The sequence below is a fragment of the Vipera berus genome (genome assembly GCF_964194415.1).
Source record: "Vipera berus genome assembly, chromosome: 6".
Classification (NCBI taxonomy): Eukaryota; Metazoa; Chordata; class Lepidosauria; order Squamata; family Viperidae; genus Vipera; species Vipera berus.
In genome coordinates, this window is record NC_138208.1 from 14,971,193 (window position 1) to 14,985,704 (window position 14,512).

A 14,512-nucleotide genomic window follows, 5' to 3' on the forward strand; every position below is an offset into this window, starting at 1 on the left:
TGTCAACCAACTTTGTTGAATCTTTATTTTTCCCAACACTTAACCTAGAATAACACTTGAGATATACTGTATAATAACAATTACTCACCCACTGATCCCTTAGGACATGGAACAGCAGCAGGTTGTCCAAACTTGGTTTGTGGCCACCAAATGCCTGCCTCAAAAGCTTTGGGACATCCATTGTAAACCACTACATGAGATTGAAGGGAAAGTTTTATATATATTATATTATATAAAGAATATAATCACTATTCTTGTCTTATTTAGAAAAATGAGAAGACTCATTAGACTATTAGACTAGAATGTCAGAACAGAGTGCTGTTTTTATGCTGGATGTTATTCATATTTGATCTAATCTTAGCTTTCCATTTTAACTGAGAAAATCAAACAAAGAAATAAAAATGCGTATAATCTTAAATTAATAACACCATTTGATTCAAAGATTCATTTGAAAAAGAAATAAAGAACAAAACAAGGAACTTTTTTCTACAAGGGACTTTTTTCTGCAAGTGTTCCAAGAGAAAATTACCATTATCTATAATTTATTGTAATATACTGCTTAAACTGAGTTTGCCATGATAGTATTTAATGAAAGCAAATCTCTCAAGGACAATCAGCCTATATTTATTCTGAAATTAAATTCCTTTCTATAAAATTGATTTATCTTCTCCCTTGCTGCTTCATTGAGAACCGAACATAGCTAACAATGATTAAAATACAAAAAAATTTAAACCTCACATTAAAACAAAAATGCAAAATTAAAAGCTTAGCAAAACTATGTATCTTGAGCTGCTTTCTCAAATGGAAAAAATGTGCTTCAGAATCAACTCCTGACTCAAATTTTCTAAGGAGAATATAACTCTGAAAAAAACCCTGCAATACATTTTAAGAGACAAGTAAAACAACCTACAGGGCTAGATAAAAGGATGTCTTTTTGGCATTGGGAATAAAAAATAGATACAGGTAGTCCTCGACTTACAAGAGTTCATTTACTGACTGTTCAAAGTTACGACAACACTGAAAAAAGTGACTTATGACCATTTTTCACAGTTACAACCTTTCCAGCATCCCCATGATCATGTGATCAAAATTCAGATGCTTGGCAACCAGTTCATATTTATGGCCACTGCTGTGTCCCGTGGGCCATGTGATCCCCTTTTGCGACCTTCTGATGAGCAAAGCCAATGGGGGAAGCCAGTTTCACTTAACAACTGGGTTACTAACTTATTAATTGCAGTCAGGGCTTTTTTTCTCATAAAACGCTCAGAACGGAGTTCCGGCACCTTTTTTGGATGGAACCTTGCAGCTACCCTGTATGTGAGTTCTGGAACCTTTTTCTTTTACAAAAAAGCACTGATTGCAGTGATTCACTTAACAACCGAGGCAAGAAAGGTCATAAACTGGGACAAAATTAACTTAACAAATGTCTCATTTAACAACAGAAATTTGGGGCTCAATTGGTGGTTGTAAGTTGAGGATTACCTGTATAAGTAAAGGGTGGATATATCTAGTTTGTACTCACATCTATGGCAGTCAATACTGTTCAAAATGGGGGACCCATTTTCAAATGTGGCATATGGCAAACCAAGAAAATACCTTCACATCCATGAAGTGTAACTTCAGCAAAGGGATTATCACAGCGATTGCACTGTCGTCCAATCACTCCTGATTTGCAGGGACATTGCCCAGTTTCCATGTCACAAGAGCGAGTATGGGAACCAGGAGGAAAACAGTCACATGGATAACAGGAGTCATTGTTCTGTGGTCGGTAGTAGTTTTTCTGGAAAGATGAAAACCCATCAGTCAGTCAAGGCTACCAGAAATACAATATTTTGAACCTAGGATTATAAAAAAACTCTCAGAGATCCTGACTTTTTTTTCAGGAAAATGATACTTAAAATATATTTTTCATGTACAGACATTGTGTCATGGTTCCAACTAATGAAACAGTTCAAATGATCTACAGGCATTGTTTATTCTAAAAAGTCAATAATAAGAACAAGAGGTCGGCATGGCATGGATAGATGCCAGAATCTGAATTCTCCTCCCCTGAACACATAGTATCAAACACAATTTCCCTCCCTTAATTTAAACGTTATAAATCACATTCTCCAATTAGTTTAACATGCAAAGCTTTATAGCGGGCCATTCCTTATCTTATTAAAAAAACAACTGGGGTAGCATTCTCCTCCCCCAGCTTTATTTAATTCAAAAGCAAAAACAGTCAACGCAAAAACATCCAACGTTTGCAGCGTTGACACATTGAACACAACAGATGGACTTTTTCAAGTTTCAAAATGTAACGTGGAAATAAAAATTGATAATTCTTATTCAGACAACTCCCAAATCTACCCTTATTTTTTTTTAAAAAACGTAACTGTTAAAACCAAGTATATATAAAAAAAGGAATTTAGAGGTTCTCAAGATGTTGTTGTTAGTTGCGAAGTTGTGTCCGACCCATCGCGACCCTATGGACAACGTTCCTCCAGGCTTTCCTGTCCTCTACCATCTTCTGGAGTCCATTTAAGCTCACGCCTACTGCTTCAAGATGTATGGAGGTTTAAATTAAGTCTCATCAATATTATTCATTTCTGAATCACCTAAATAGCCTGAAGTGTGATGGAAAGAATGAGACATTCCTTACCTTACATCGACATGCTCCATTTGTCTTATTGCAGTCAGGATCAAATCCTTTACTGATCTCACAGTTACAGGGCCCACAAATAGGATTTCCCCACCAGCCTCTGGGACAAGGTAAATCAATTCTACAGAGGAATTGGAATGTTGACAGGTGTAAGAATCACTACTCTTTCAAAATTCTTTGAAGATAATAAAGGAAAAGATATTCTCTTTCACTGAAAATAGCAATGCACATCTTGCCCTCTTATGCTAACATTTCATAAATTCATAGACTGTATGTGTGTGTGAATTTATAAAATATTATGCATGAAATAAAAGAATACACACATAGACACACACTTCAGGCTAAGTTCTCTGCCCTCTGTAACAGATAACATCTTAGAGAGGTTGTCAGGTGTGAACAACCAGACTCACACTTGTAGAATTGAAACTAGCTACTTTATTGTCCAATGCCTATTTCACAGGAATCCTCCCAAACTGGCACGTTGCCCCTGGGAAAGACTAGATAAAGGCAATGGCATTCAAGGGGGTGGATCAGACCTTGCCTTTTAGGCCTATATAACAACTTCAGATTAATTCCCCATTTAACTCCTGCCCTGACTGGGAAATTGCTCTCCAACACCAATTGTGTGATGGCACCTAGCCAACCACAACTGATCTCAGCAAGCTAAATAGGGCCAGACCTGGCTGGTAGTTGAATGGAAAAACACAAGGAAATCCCAGGATTGTAGCTAGATTGGGAAGACAAACATACATCCCAGAAGAAGGCAAGAGCAAGCTATTTTTGTATGGTTGCCAAGAAGTCACTAGGAATTAAACTCAACATGGAAATTTCACAATGAAAAATACAACAAAATGGTACAAATTAAATATGAGTAACTAAATAAATTATCTCACATATTTTGTTTGGAACAGCTTTACTTTTGTGTATATTTGTGTGCGAAAGAGATTGCAGAGAGTACAAGTAGTCCTCGACTTATAACCATTCAATTAGTGACCGTTCAAAGTAACAATGGCACTGAAATTAGTGACTTATGACCACTTTTCACACTTAGGACCGTTGCAGCATCCCCATGGTCACGTGATTTACATTCGGATACTTGACAACTGACTCATATTTATGATAGTTGCAGTGTCCCAGGGGTCACGTGATCCTCTTTTGTGACCTTGTGACAAGCAAACTCGATGGGGAAACCAGGTTCACTTAACAACCATGTTACTAATTTAACAACTAGACTAATTCACTTAACAAATGTGGCAAGAAAGGTCACAAAATGGGACAAAACTCACTTAAAAAATTTCTCAGTTAGCAACATAAACTTTGGGCTCAACTGTGGTCATACGTTGAGGACTACCTGTAGTCAGAAAGGAAAAGAACTAGCCAAAATCCTTTGCTTACTTGCTTTCACAGTACTGTCCATAATAGCTTTGTCCACATTCACAGGTATACCCGTGGGAAGAGCTTGGTTTATGAATACAAGTAGAGACATGTTCACACGGGTTCAGACTACAAACATCAACACAGTTTGTCCCAAAGTACCCTGAGAAGACAAAGTCACAGACATAGAGAAAACTGATAACTCAGTAATGGTTCTAATATTCTCATAAATAAACAAAATTGGACACTAGTAACACTTCTTGAATTATCAGGACACTTCTGTATGGCCATCAGAAAGTTATTTCTGTTGAGAAATCAAATGTAGTACATGATGATCCAATATTGTGCAGCCATGTATGGAAGCAACTTAAGTACTATGTTGCTTAAGATATTAAAGGAACTAATTTAATTTTCTGAACGTTCAAAAAAGGGGCTTAAGGATATGCCTAAAAAGTATCTCACAAATAGAAGTTGTTCAGAAGCTTAATCTCAGACAAAAGGGTTTGGAAATAAGCTCTGTAGTAGCATAATAGTAAGCATGTATTAACCCTATTAAATCTTACATTAAACATAATTATTGGGATTTACTTTTTAAGTAAATATGGCTTAACATGTCAGTTATGCAGTTTAAGGCTCAAAACAAAACTCAGTCTGGGGGAAAAAACTGAATTATATAAAACAGGTTAAAATATTTTTTAAATTAAACTTCTCTTGAAGTTTAAGAAAATAACAATTCCATTTTATATTTCAATCATATGTTTAATCTTGTGATCATATACAACTGCCTACAAATTATCTATTTTCTTTTCCAACACTCTTTTATGTGGCAAGAAGTGGACACTGAAAATCCTTCAGATTAAAACAAATACAAATATAAATAAGAGATTCTAGAGTTTTTGTTCAGTTTTGATAGATATTGTAGCATTTTCTTCACTTCCCCAAAAGAATGAAAGTGTGAAAATGGTGATACTTGAGAAAGTAACAAGAGGATCCCTGGGATGAGATTATAGGCAGGAAATTCTGTTCAGCTGCCAAATTATAGAAAAACATTCTTAAACATGCAGTTCTATAAAGTCCAAAACTCCAAGTATTATCACCAACTTGCTACAAGTCATAATTACCTGGGTCACAGATGCATGAATAGCTGTCCCAGTCATCACTACAATAGCTGTGAAGGGGACAAGAGTTAGAATCACAAGGATTGTCTATTTCACAGCCATCCTTGACGTTAATCTTGACTGCCTGTTTCATGTTCAACGTAGCAACATTTGTAGATGTTTCCCCCATCCTCACTCCCTGAAAAGAAGAAAAGAGACCAAAGGAATAACCCAACTAATATATATCACAATAAAAAGCAGAGGGTTGTGCTGCTATAGGAGAAAGAGAAACAATTTCACTCATTCCTTTGATGTAATCATAAAAAGACGTTGCAAGCTTTCACTTCTATTTTTGCTTAAGGGCATTTTGATTAAGCTCAACGCATTTATTTTTCTATTTATTTACTAGATTTATAAGGCTGCCCAACTCAAAAAAGGTAACTCTAGGTGGTGTATCACCGCTAAAAACAAACAATAAACCAACTCCCCTAACATTAAAACATACACAGCATAAAAATATGAAGTAAAGGCTTTAAAATAGAAAACAGGAACCATAATTAAAACAACCAATAGGGGACTCCCATTCAACTAGTATCCAATGTCTGTGAGCAAAGCTAGGTCTTCAGGGCTTTCCCTCAAACAAAGTTGGGGCTTGTAGCATTTGGGGTAAGGAGGGAAATTGTCCCAGAACACTGGGACAGCCACTGAAAAGGCAAACATTCTAAGTCCCCTAAAGCAGGGGTCCCCAACCCCCGGGAGGCAGCCCACTACCAGTCCATGAGCCGTTCAGAACCAGGCCGTGGAAGTGGGGGGGGAATGCATGCACGCGTGCATGCATCCCCACTGGCGCGAGCAACAGGGGAGCATGTGCTCCATTCGCGCAAGCGGTGGGTGAGCGTACCCACCACTCGGACAAATGGAACTGTCCACCACTGGTTGGAACCATCCCTTCTCCCCCCTGCTGATATGCAAAGCCAGGAAGGTTAGGGAACTGTGCCACAAAGTGAAAAGATTTAAAAGTGGGAACCAGAGCATGCACTCCATGTACAACTGTGTGGGGCAGGCAGATATTTTTGGGATTAGGTAATCCCTCAAGAAACATGTTCTTATGCCATGTAAATCTGTAAAGAAAACCACCAGCACCTTGAATCACATCCAGATGTCTACCAAGAGTCAGTCAGCGCAGAGGCTAGTGGTGTTTTGTGGGCATAAAGAGATGTACCTAGAACTACCTGCACCACTGCATTCTGCACCATAAGCTTCCAGCTGGTCTTCAAGGGCTGCCCTATGTGTAGCCACCCCAACCAGAACCAAACATACAAACACTCTAATTCCCAGGTATATATATTTAAAGACTTTGGTGGATGTTTTAAAGAAATGAGCCTATTTCAAACACTAGTTTATGAACTCCACTACATTACAGTTTGGGATTTGAACAAAAACATACGTTGAGATTAATGTTTGTCCCTTGCTCTTTCCATGCTGGAAGTATTAAGACCCCACACCCACTCTCTACTGTGGCTTATTCATGGCTGACCTCATGCTGAAGTATAATTAATGCAATGCAATCTCTGGACTTTCCAAAAATCAAATCAGTCAATGGGAAGTATTAGATCAAAAACCAGTTTTCTTAAAACTACGTTATTAATTGTAGGTCTGTAGGGACACGGTGGCTCAGTGGGTTAGGAAGCTGAGCTTGTCGATCAGATGGTTGGCAGTTTGGCGGGTCGAATCCCGAGTGCCGCATATCAGAGTGAGCGCCTGTTACTCATCCCAGCTTCTGCCAACCTAGCAGTTCGAAAGCACGTAAAAATGCAAGTAGAAAAATAGGGACCACTACAGTGGGAAGGTAACAGCGTTCCATGCGCCTTTGGCGTCTAGTCATGCCGGCCACATGACCATGGAGATGTCCTCGGACAAGCGCTGGCTCTTCGGCTTTGAAACGGAGATGAGCACCGGCCCCTAGAGTTGGAAACGACTAGCACGCATGTGCGGGGGAACCTTTACCTTTACCTTTAGGTTTGAAAAAAGATGTTTCATAAACCATGAACAGAGCATCCCTCCTCAAAGTGCTAAAGCTGCATCTTTTGAAAAGTTCACAAAGTTGATTTGAAGGCTTTCCCAATCACTCTGCATGTCTGTCTCTATGCATAATGACTCTGCTGGCAGCCTCAGAACGTGTTGCCTGTCATTACACAAGCATGTGCAGACAACTGGAATCACTTTTTGAAGCGGCTGTGTGAGTCTTCCAAAGGACAAAGCTGCTTTAATATGTCAAAAATAGTGCTGAGTTTCCACCAATGTGTTTTGGATTTAAGCCTCTTCTGAATATTTTACAGAATAACATTCCCAAGTAATTAAACATCTGAATGAAATTCCAACGGAATAAATTCAATTAAAACAAAGAAATTTAAGCTCATAATTAGGCACTTAATCTCATAATTAGGCATTTTTAAACAGAACAATGCTCATTTTCTTTCTGCTCTTTCCCTTCTCTTATCTTTGATGAAACTAGAATTGTTCTCACAGTTAATGTAAAGTTATTTATTTTCAATTGTCACCTGTAGACAGCCATAGAAGCCCTGCTGCACAGAGACTAGATCTCCAGAGACACCTCCTACAATAATGCTTTTCATTTTCAGTCCAGGTAACTGATTTCCAATCTGTACAGTGCTCTAAAAAGAGGAAAATAGGAAAGATGATTAAAGCTTTTCTGTAAATTCTTAGTTACAGTATTTCACTGATATTTTTTTTTAAAAAAATAAGCAAGAATAAGTCTAAAAGTGGTAATAGAAGCTATTCATGTTGTGCTTCCAATAAGGAAGCCACTCCAAAAGGTATAATGCTTTCCCCTGTTCAACACAGTTTCAAGAAATAAGTGAAAATGGTAATTAATTCTCCATGAGTGAATAAATCTTGTCACTATGAGCTGTGGTGGGATTCAGGCAGTTCGCACCACTTCAGCAGAACCGGTAGCTAATTTTTTGTTGCCCAGGCTCAGAATGGACTTCCAGAAACGGCATCCATGCAGAGAACTGGTTGTTCACATATTTGAATCCCACCACTGACTATGAGGCAGAAGTCAAACAGTAGGATCCAGTGTATCTATGTAGGCTTTGGATATCATGAAATCCATCTTGATAGAATTATGATGCCCACGTAGTTCAGTTTTCCCTGTTCTGCTATTGAAGGTTTGAAGGACTTGAAAATTAATTAAATGTTTGCCACCCATCTCCCAACAAGAGTTCACAAATAAAAAACAATAACAAGTACAGAATATTTTTTAAAAATGGTAAAGATGACAAAAAAGGGGAGTTACAAAAAAAAGGCATGAGCCCACACAATCCAAAGGGGACTTCACTAAACTTCCTCAAACGGAAGGGTGTCAAATTCTTGGGGAGAACCTCATTGCACAAAGGAGGCACCGCAACAGAGAAGGCATGCTGCCCAACAGATGGCATTAATTGAAGGACTCCAGAGCACCTGAACCTTACAGATGAAATTGGCTGGACAGATATTGTGGAAGACAAGTAGTCTTTCATATAACCAGATCCAGTGGTGGGATTCAGCTATGTGAACAACGGGTTCTCTGTGTGGATGCTGCTTCGGGAAGTCCATTCTGGGCCTGGGCAACAAAAAATTAGCTACCGGTTCTGCCGAACTGGCTGAATCCCACCACTGACCAGATCCTATACCATGTACAGTGTTATGGGTAGCAACCAGCCCCTTGAATCATATTCAGAAGCAAACTGTGCAGCTTGCAAAGCTGAGGTGTTAAATAGGCATACTGAGGCATTCCCATCACTGCTCATGGCACTATATCCTGTTTTTTCCAGGAAGACATACAGACTGCACACCACTCTTAAGTGGGTTAAGTGCAATCTCATTCAATGTTAATGATGGATCTCAGTGGCCTGAATACCCAGAGCTACTCAATCTTGGCAGGATTGAGTCAAGAGACAGTTCTTTCCTATCCAAACCGTCCCATCCTCTAGCACTAGGATAGAATCTTCACAGCTTCATTTGACTATAATTTGGTATCATCGGCATATTGATGACACTGAACCTCAAACTGGCAGACTTGGAGGATGTGATTATATATAGATGCTGAAAAGAAAGAAAGAGGAAGTAGAACCTTGAAACACTCCACAAGGAATGAAGCTCCCTCTGTCCACCAACCAAGCAGAAATTGCTCCAGAGAAAGGAAGAGAACCATTAAAAATGGTGGCTTATATCTACAGGCCAGGTCAGAAAGATATTGTGGTTGTTGATATTAAAACTGCTATTGAGGATCACAAGGATCCTGGTTCTACCACAAATCATGTACAAGTTCAACCAAAACTTTCTTAGTATTAAATCCTGGTCTGAAATCTGACTGAAACAGGTCTAACTAATCTGTTTCCTCCAGGATTTTCATCAGCCGCAGATGTTCAATATACAGAACTGGATGACACTGGGTTAAGAATACCTGGCAGATTATAACACAACTGTTAAAGAAAAATATATTTCTGAATCTATGATAGAAACAATGAGAAATGACTTTATTCTGGCATAGTTCATGGTGCCACCTATTCTGGCCATTCCTGTCTCATTTTCATAATGAAAGAATATGGATGTTATCTTACCTGATACATGCCATAATCCAAGGACACAACTGCAAGATACTTGATGTCTTTGCCATCTTTTGCACTCTTCAACTCTATTAACAAATGATGCCATTCACCATCATTGATCCGCACCTGGGTCATCCTCAAACTGGCCACCTGATTCGGTCCATCATAGACCTCAAATACCACATATTTATTCAGTATCTGTTGAAACATAACTTTAGTTGATGAAAAAACCCTTGAATTGCTGGGAAAATGCTGTATATACATAAAAATGGTTATAAAATACAGGTTATATTTAAAGAAACATTATTATTATTCATATTTATTGATCCAATTAATTGGTCTAATTAATATTTAGACCAATATTCTATCTATATTCAGTTATTAGGTCCACTATGAGTGGCAAATCTCAATTAAAGATTGTCCACTCTTCTAGATCTATAAAGGTAAAGGTTCCCCCACACAAGCGTGCTAGTCGTTTCCGACTCTAGGGGCCGGTGCTCATCTCCGTTTCAAAGCCGAAGAGCCAGCGCTTGTCCGAGGACGTCTCCGTGGTCATGTGGCCAGCATGACTAGAAGCCAAAGGTGCACGGAACGCTGTTACCTTCCCACCGTAGTGGTCCCTATTTTTCTACTTGCATTTTTACGTGCTTTCGAACTGCTAGGTTGGCAGAAGCTGGGACGAGTAACAGGCGCTCACTCTGTTACGCGGCACTCGGGATTTGACCCGCCAAACTGCTGACCTATAGATCTATATGCATTGATTAATATTTAAAATAGTCTTGATTTAGCAAAGGTATTTTTCCTTGTGCTAAAACCAACAGCTAGTAGTTTGCTCTTCTCAGTCCCTACTTAAGACTGCTCTGATTATAGGCTGAGTGAACTCTACAGTTTTGTGATATTCTGAAACTTCAGGATAGCCAACTTCAGGTTTGTTTGTTAGCCAATGGTAAATGAAATATGTGTAAGACTGTACTGTTGAATTGTCTTCATAGCTAAGCAAGGACATTTAATTTTACAGGTAGTCCTCAATGTACAACAGTTTGTTTAGTGGCCATTCAAAGTTACAACGGCACTGAAAAATATGACTTATGACCGTTTTTCAGAGTTACAACCTTTGCAGCATCCCCCATGGTCACATGATCAAAATTGGCAACTGGTTCGTATTTATGACGGTTGCTGTGTCCCAAGATCATATGAACCCCTTTTGCAACCTTCTGACTAGCAAAGTCCATTGGGAAGCCAGATTCACAACCTAACTTACCAACTGCAGTGATTCACTTAACAACTGAGGCAAGAAAGGTTGTAAAACGGGGCAAAACCCACGTAACAAAATGTCTCACTTAACAACAGAAATTTGGGGCTCCATTGTGTCTTAAGTCAAGGACCTAATGTACTGTTGGCCATTTGTTATCTAATGGCATTCTCTTGTTGTGATTGAGTTGATAAGCTCACATACCTGTATATTAATCTTAGATGATACTCCCGCATTGGCTTGCATTAACACACCATTAACCTTGCGAGTTCTAAACATGAGGCCAATGTACCATGGTATAGAAATAGTGATATCAAGGTTATTCCAGGTAATGATGCTTTCCCCACTGAACCGCTGAGGAAAAGGCATTGCTATAACACAAGGCAAAGAGGAAACAAAGCAGGATTACTTAATCAAACTTTTTAGAATGAGGGGGAAATTTTCAGAACATTCTTAACTACACCAAAAATAAATACTGCATGGTACCAGTAAGCATAATGTCAGGCAGACTTTCAGCTTCTGGAATCTCCCTTCTTTTTCATAAAAAAATCCAAATATTATTAGCTGAAGTCTAATGCAAAAAAATAAATAGCTAAGAAAAAAAAAGAATTCTCTATCCAGAACATAGCCTTTTCAGAGAAATACCCACTTCTGTTTATCTCAAACTTTCTTTATTTCTTCTATGTAATTTTAGGTTGGGTTTATTTTTTTCTAACTGCTATATTCAAACAACCGAGAACCTGAAATCTCCAAATTCATCAAAAATTTGCTGTGGATCCCAATCACATTTTGTGCCCGCTGCTGGCACAGGAAACATCTCCTATGCAACAGGAGATGAAAATGGGCTTAAAACTGGATAGATTCCAATGTTCCCACAGTTGTGCTTTAATAATAACATTTTTGAATCTCCACATAACCAAGAAGGACAGATAAGCGGTGGCTGTATCTTAAGGTGTTATACTGTATGTAGAAATATGTTTCTTTAGATGTAGAAATATGTTTCTTCAGAAAAATCTGTGGTCTATTGATTTTGTAGACAATAATAACAAAACAAAACCCCAAGTGAAAAAGCTACACAATTTAATTAAGAAGCAGCAAAATTAAAAGATGTTCTCTAAATACTGAAAAATCAGGAATATAGCAAAGGACAATAGGCTCTGTAGACCAAAATATCTAGGAACGTCCAAATGCCACATTCCGATGAAGGCTGTACTTCTCTGTGTGGCAACACTGAGACTGCTAGTTTTGCTGCACAAATATTAATAAGTATGCAAATTTATATATTTCACTAAACAGAAGGTAATATTTACTGTGTACAGCTCATCTGTAAAGTTTCTGCCCATTGAATAACAAGCATGTTCTTCCTAGCTGTAGTTATAAAAAGGTGTTGAGCTTAATTATGAATTTATAAATGGTAACAAAATCCAGTAAAATGTTTAAAAATGTGTGTAGGAATGTGGTTCTGACAATTTCTGGGCTCTGGTAATAGCAAGGGTGCATGCTATTTATTACTTCTATTAAGAATCTGACAGTGTTATTTTTATGGCCCCAAGGGGCAGCAAAATAACACATTTATAAAGGATTTGACAAGCCCAAATTTGTGGTTGCTGTGTCACCTACGCCCCAGGCAGAAAGCACTTTGATCCTATTAATATATTTTGCTCCCTAATGTGCAATTGTCATCAGTGTTTTTACTTCTGGTTTAATTTGGTCATTTGCTAAAAATTCTCCTTTATTGACATTATTTATTTCCCTTTGTGCACATTCTGTTCCACATATCTATCTTACAAGTAACAAGTAATTGATCTTACCTATTTACATCCCTACACTTGACAACAGCATGAATCAAATGGTTTTTGAAAGTAGATTTCTGCAGAAAACCAATTATGCTATACAGAAGGACTGCACTAAGTATTTGCTTTAGCTGAATTTCTATCACAAAATGGGAACAAGAGCTTGCAATACGCATCACATAGGTTCTGACTTGAATCATGATTAGCGATTAACATGCTGTCAAAGTTTATTACCAGAAGCTTTAATAAGAAGTAACAATGGCTTAATGATTCAAAATGAGTTTGCATCAGCTGAAAGCACAAAAAAGGCCCAATCCTCTAAACATAGTACACTATTTTGATTGCTGTAACATAAATGATGGCAGGACGTAGGTACTGTTCACAATAATTATTTGGAAAGTTATTAAAGCAAATCAGCAATATTGGGAGAATCATTCTTTAATTGTTTTCTGAAGACAGTTCATCAATCTGATTTTCACATTTTCCTGGAAATATAAAGCATTCACACTTATATTCTTATATGCACTTAGTAAATTATGAATAGGTAGTTCAAGTTCCATATAGTCAAGGCTATGGTATTCCCACTTGCAATGTATGGCTGTGAAAGTTGGACCATAAGAAAGGCTGAGCGCCAAAGAATTGAAGCCTTTGAACTATGGTGCTGGAGAAGACACCTGCGAGTCCCTTGGACTGCAAGGCGATCAAACCGGTCAGTCCTAGAGGAGATCAACCCTGACTGCTCTTTAGAAGGTCAGATCCTGAAGTTGAAACTCAAATACTTTGGCCACCTAATGAGAAGGAAGGAGTCACTGGAGAAGAGCCTAATGCTGGGAAAGGTTGAGGGCAAGAGAAGAAGGGGACAACAGAGAATGAGGTGGCTGGATGGAGTCACTGAAACAACAGGCTTGAGCTTAAATGGACTCCAGAAGATGGTAGAGGACAGGGAGGCCTGGAGGAAGATTGTCCATGGGGTCGCAATCGGTTGGACACAACTTTGCAACTAACAACAACAAAGCTCAAATTCTCAGAGCACCATTCCTTATAGTACCCAAAGGTCACCAAGTAGATACAGTTTTCAGAAGTACGGTGTAATATTTAGAAACTACTGCTTTTAAAGCCAATATGGAGGCAAAGACAACTCGGAAAGATTGATGGAAAGCTGATATTCTCACTGTAAAAATATATATTTACGGGTTGTACTTATTGCTGATTTTCTCCTGCAGCACAAGAGGGTTGGCCATACAGTATTCTCGGGGGGGGGGGAGGGGAGGGGAGAGAGGAAGACAGTGAAATTCAAGGAACTTAGCCACTATCTTCCATGAGTATCGACTTTAAAATTCACTCTCATATTCATTGCCATCTGCTAAAGTTTCATAGATGTGGTACAGAGTACAAATTCCTCATCTGGGAACAAATGAAAAAAGAATTCCATGAAGACTGAGGCTGCCAAATGGGAACCAAAGAATTGCAATGAAGAGTATGAATAAGGATGTTCTCTGTTAGGACATGTTGTTGTTATTGTTAGCTGCGAAGTCGTGTCCAACCCATCGCGACCCTATGGACAATGTTCCTCCAGGCCTTCCTGTCCTCTACCATCTTCTGGAGTCCATTTAAGCTCACGCCTACTGCTTCAGTGACTCCATCCAGCCACCTCATTCTGTCGTCCCCTTCTTCTCTTGCCCTCAATCTTTCCCAGCATTAGGCTCTTTACAAGTGACTAAAGAAAGTCATTATTTAAA

The 14,512-nt window shown here is 38.6% G+C and overlaps 1 protein-coding gene across 2 annotated transcripts in view; it reads right to left on the minus strand.

Annotated features, from left to right (window-relative positions):
- The window catches only part of CELSR1 (cadherin EGF LAG seven-pass G-type receptor 1), a 167,798-nt gene that overhangs the window by 41,365 nt on the left and 111,921 nt on the right, over positions 1 to 14,512 (minus strand). For both annotated transcript variants that reach the window (XM_081330722.1, XM_081330723.1), the window contains exons 9-16: positions 11,185 to 11,351; positions 9,741 to 9,926; positions 7,677 to 7,790; positions 5,140 to 5,314; positions 4,040 to 4,181; positions 2,645 to 2,765; positions 1,597 to 1,780; positions 89 to 190 (exon numbers count right to left, since the gene is read on the minus strand). In XM_081330722.1, coding sequence (XP_081186848.1) covers positions 89 to 190; positions 1,597 to 1,780; positions 2,645 to 2,765; positions 4,040 to 4,181; positions 5,140 to 5,314; positions 7,677 to 7,790; positions 9,741 to 9,926; positions 11,185 to 11,351 — 1,191 coding nt within the window. The remainder of the gene's footprint in view (positions 1 to 88; positions 191 to 1,596; positions 1,781 to 2,644; positions 2,766 to 4,039; positions 4,182 to 5,139; positions 5,315 to 7,676; positions 7,791 to 9,740; positions 9,927 to 11,184; positions 11,352 to 14,512) is intronic.